The sequence below is a fragment of the Macrotis lagotis genome, chromosome X (assembly GCF_037893015.1).
Source record: "Macrotis lagotis isolate mMagLag1 chromosome X, bilby.v1.9.chrom.fasta, whole genome shotgun sequence".
Lineage (NCBI taxonomy): Eukaryota > Metazoa > Chordata > Mammalia > Peramelemorphia > Peramelidae > Macrotis > Macrotis lagotis.
The window spans coordinates 640,936,731-640,940,630 of NC_133666.1; the positions used below are offsets into that span (position 1 = coordinate 640,936,731).

At 35.7% G+C, this 3,900-nt stretch overlaps 1 protein-coding gene across 1 annotated transcript; it reads left to right on the forward strand.

Moving 5' to 3' along the window:
* Positions 1-2,627: 2,627 nt before the first annotated feature.
* Positions 2,628-3,569, forward strand: LOC141497475 (olfactory receptor 1f45-like). The gene has a single exon (XM_074200125.1). The coding sequence runs from the start codon at positions 2,628-2,630 to the stop codon at positions 3,567-3,569; it is 942 nt and encodes a 313-aa protein (XP_074056226.1).
* Positions 3,570-3,900: the final 331 nt, after the last annotated feature.

Consider the following 3,900-nt stretch of genomic DNA (forward strand, 5'->3'; position numbering starts at 1 on the left):
TCTTTCCCTTTCTGTTCACCTTCAGGACTATGCACAGTGCTTGGGACATACTCAGTGTTTAATAAATATTTGTTGATTTCTGACTGATATTATGACTAAAAGTCAATTATAAATATAATATTAAAACATTATATATTGCAAATATTTTATATAAATATATTATAATTTTATATAAATATATATTGCACATATATTCATATATATATATATATATATATATATATATATATATATATATATATCCACACTTTTATGTAAGTATCTATATGTGTATATGATGGGTTTGGTCTTAAAGTCCAAATCTCATTTGAGGAAACTATCTTCCTAATCCACTGTTCACAACTTAATTTCTTCCCCCCCCTCCTCTACCAACCAGTCATATATAAAAAAGCAAAGAAATAGAAAAATGAACTATTACTTGATTCATATAAAGAAGTCCTTCAGGGCAACTTTGTAGTACAATGCATGAATAGAATACCAGCTCTGGCATCAAGAAGTTCAGATTTAACCTCAGATACTTAATAGCCACTGGAAGCCACTTAATTCAATTTCTCTTCATGTATAAAATTAACTGAAAAAGAAAATGATCCAAAGTTTCTTGGCCAAGAAAACCCCATGAATAATTAAATATGACTGAAAAATGACAAAAATATAACTCTTAGATGAGAGAAGTTTCTCTACCAAAACAGAGCAGCATTTCTCTGAAACATAGAATTTTAAGGAATTACCTAGAGACCTAAGAGATTGAATCATCTTCCCAGGATTACACATCCAGTATATAACAAAGCCAGGGCTTGTGCACTGTTCTCAATGCTCTGAGGCCTGCTCTTTATTCATCATATCTCTCAAATCATAAAAAAGGAAAATGAAGAAAAAGGAGAAGAGAAAGATATGATGATGATGATGATAAAAAGGATAAGAATAAGAGCAAGAAGAAAAAGGAACAAGAACAAAGAATCATAAGAACAAATAAAAGAGCAAAACCAATAAAAAAAAGAACAAGAACAAGCACAATACAAAATAAGAAGAAAAAGAATAGTACTAAAAGAACAAAACCAAGAACAAGAAGAAAATGAGAAGAGGAATTACCTTTATAAAGCTTTTTAGAGTTGTCAAACTGCCTTATATATGTTAATTTAAGCATCACTTCTATACTGTGAGTTAGGTGCTATTATTTTGCCCATTTGACCAAATAAAGGAGAGAATAAGTGAGTTGCCCTCCTTCATATAGTTAGAGAATGTTTGAGATATAGTAAAACTTATGGAGTTCCTTCCATTGTGTCATGTATATTCACAAAAAATCTCACAAAAATCCCAGTGGGAGTGGCAAAGACCTTATCACATCATAGTGCATCAAGAGGAAGATCACAAGAAATGGAGAGAAACCTAGAAATCAGGTTATATAAGGTATTTACAACTGCACTTGACTTAGGACAGTGTTCTGATAATGAATATTTGTTGTTAAAACAAAATGATCTACTTGGAGAACAAACAAAATTTAAGGAAAGAAGATTTAAAAGCTTTGAAAGCTAATCAAAATAAAAAAATAAGCCTGGAGGACACTCTCACTTGATTCAGTCAAGTCAAACTCCTGGTCTAAGTTGCCCCTAGTTGTCCACCAACCAGATATTACAGAGCACCTATAGATCCTTATGATTTCTTTTCTATATATTCAGGGGGTCAGAAAGCAATGTTAGCACCAAAAGTCATTAATCTCCTTAACCAACCAATCTCAAGCAAGCTGTGCCTATGTTCCCAGAAAATCCTAAACTACTTAGCATGGAGGCAAGAGTTAGAATATAATGTCCATTCCCACAAAGATGGACTAAAGAAATCACAAAGGGGTGTAGACTGGAGAGGAAAAGACCAATGAAGAACCTGATAACTAGCATCTATTTTGAAGACTTGTCACAAGAAAGAGTGGAGATTCATTCTATATTTCTCCCAGAAAGCATAAATAAAAGAAATCAGTATATACTTCAAATAAAAGGATTCTGATGGGCGGGAATCATTCTTCACCTATCTGTCACTGGGATTGTTTGGTTGAGGTGACAAAGCAAAGTGGTGAGAGCTCATAGGGTCATATGTTGAGTGCTGGAAGAGACTGTAGAATGGATTCTATTTTACCTTGTTATTTTACAGAACAACAAAATGAGTACCAGATGGGATAGGTGATTTGACTCTTTTCATATGGGGATGAAATAATGGAACCAGATTCCAAACAAAATCTTCTGCTTTCAAATTAAATACAAATTTCAAATTAAATCCTTGAATAATTTCAACTCAACTGAGGTAAATGCAAATACATTGCCAGAAATCAATCAATCCAATAAAAAGCATTTATTCAACTCCTCTTTTATATGCCAGGAGCTGCACTAGCCTATGAGGACAAAAATAAGAAAATTACATTATCCCTGCCCTCCAGTTTATACTCTATTGGGACAAAAGAGGTAAGGATCAATTTTCTTTTGGATATATTAAATAGATTCAGTGTATTAAAAATACAATATGTTAATTTGATACCTAGTTCAAAGCAATGTATTGAAATTGATATCTCAACCTTGAGATCTATCAAATCTTTCAATTATTGTGTTATCTCTCTCCCATGTATACTTCTCAACAGAACCATGGAAGGGGGAAATCAGTCTGAAGTCTCTGAGTTCATCCTCCTGGGACTCTCAGATCAACCTGAGCAGCAGGCAGTTCTGTTCTACATGTTTCTTCTTATGTACTTGATCACAACTCTAGGGAATCTACTCATTATTCTGTCGATTAGAACCAATTCATATCTCCACACCCCCATGTATTTCTTTCTCAGCAATTTATCTCTGGTTGACATTTGCTTCACCTCCACAACCATCCCCAAGATGCTGACAAACCATCTATCTAAAATTAAAACCATTCCTTATGCTGGATGCCTAACACAAGTATTCTTCTTCATCTGGTTTGCAGGGATAGATAGTATCCTTCTCACTGCTATGGCTTATGACCGCTATGTGGCTATCTGTGCCCCACTACATTATTCCATGATCATGACCCCAAAGGTTTGTGAACTTCTGATATTAGTATCCTGGATTTGGGCCTTTGCTAATGCTCTGTTACACACTGTCCTTCTGACCCATCTTTCATTCTGTGGCCACAGGGAAATCCCTCATTTTTTCTGTGACCTCAGCCCCCTGCTGAAGTTGGCATGTTCAGACACCTTTATCAATGACCTGATGATCAATATTTTAGGAGTGCTAACTGTTAACATCCCCTTTGTTGGCATCCTAATCTCCTACAGTAGAATTTTCATAACTGTGATGAGGATCCCATCTACTGTGGGGAAGTGGAAAGCTTTCTCCACTTGTGGCTCCCACCTCACTGTGGTCTCTCTGTACTATGGAACAATTATTGGAGTCTACTTAAGCCCCATATCCACCCATACAGTCCAACAGGATACAGCTGCAGCTGTAATGTACACTGTAGTCACTCCCATGTTGAACCCCTTCATCTATAGCCTAAGGAACAAGGACATTAAAGCAGCCCTAAGGATGCTTCTCACCAGGAAAGCAGGCCTCTCTTTGTAACTATGAACCAACTTCGTGTTTTCAGGGCCAATGACTTAAGATAACCTCAAAACTTTTACAATCATGTTCCCTTCTCTACTTGCACTAGGAGCAATGTGGTGTAATGAAAGAGCATATGATTCTCTATCAGGAGGTGTGCTTAGGGTTTTGTTCTACCATTTCCTATCTGAATAAATCATATACCTTTCCTGGGTCTCAGTTTCCTCCACAAGGGGTACTATATAGTGGCATTCAGGGACACTATGTAATGTAGAACAAGGTATAGCCTTGTATCTTAGAAAATTAGAGTTGAAGAGATCCCTGAGAAGTCAAAGGACTTGCCTAGGAACTC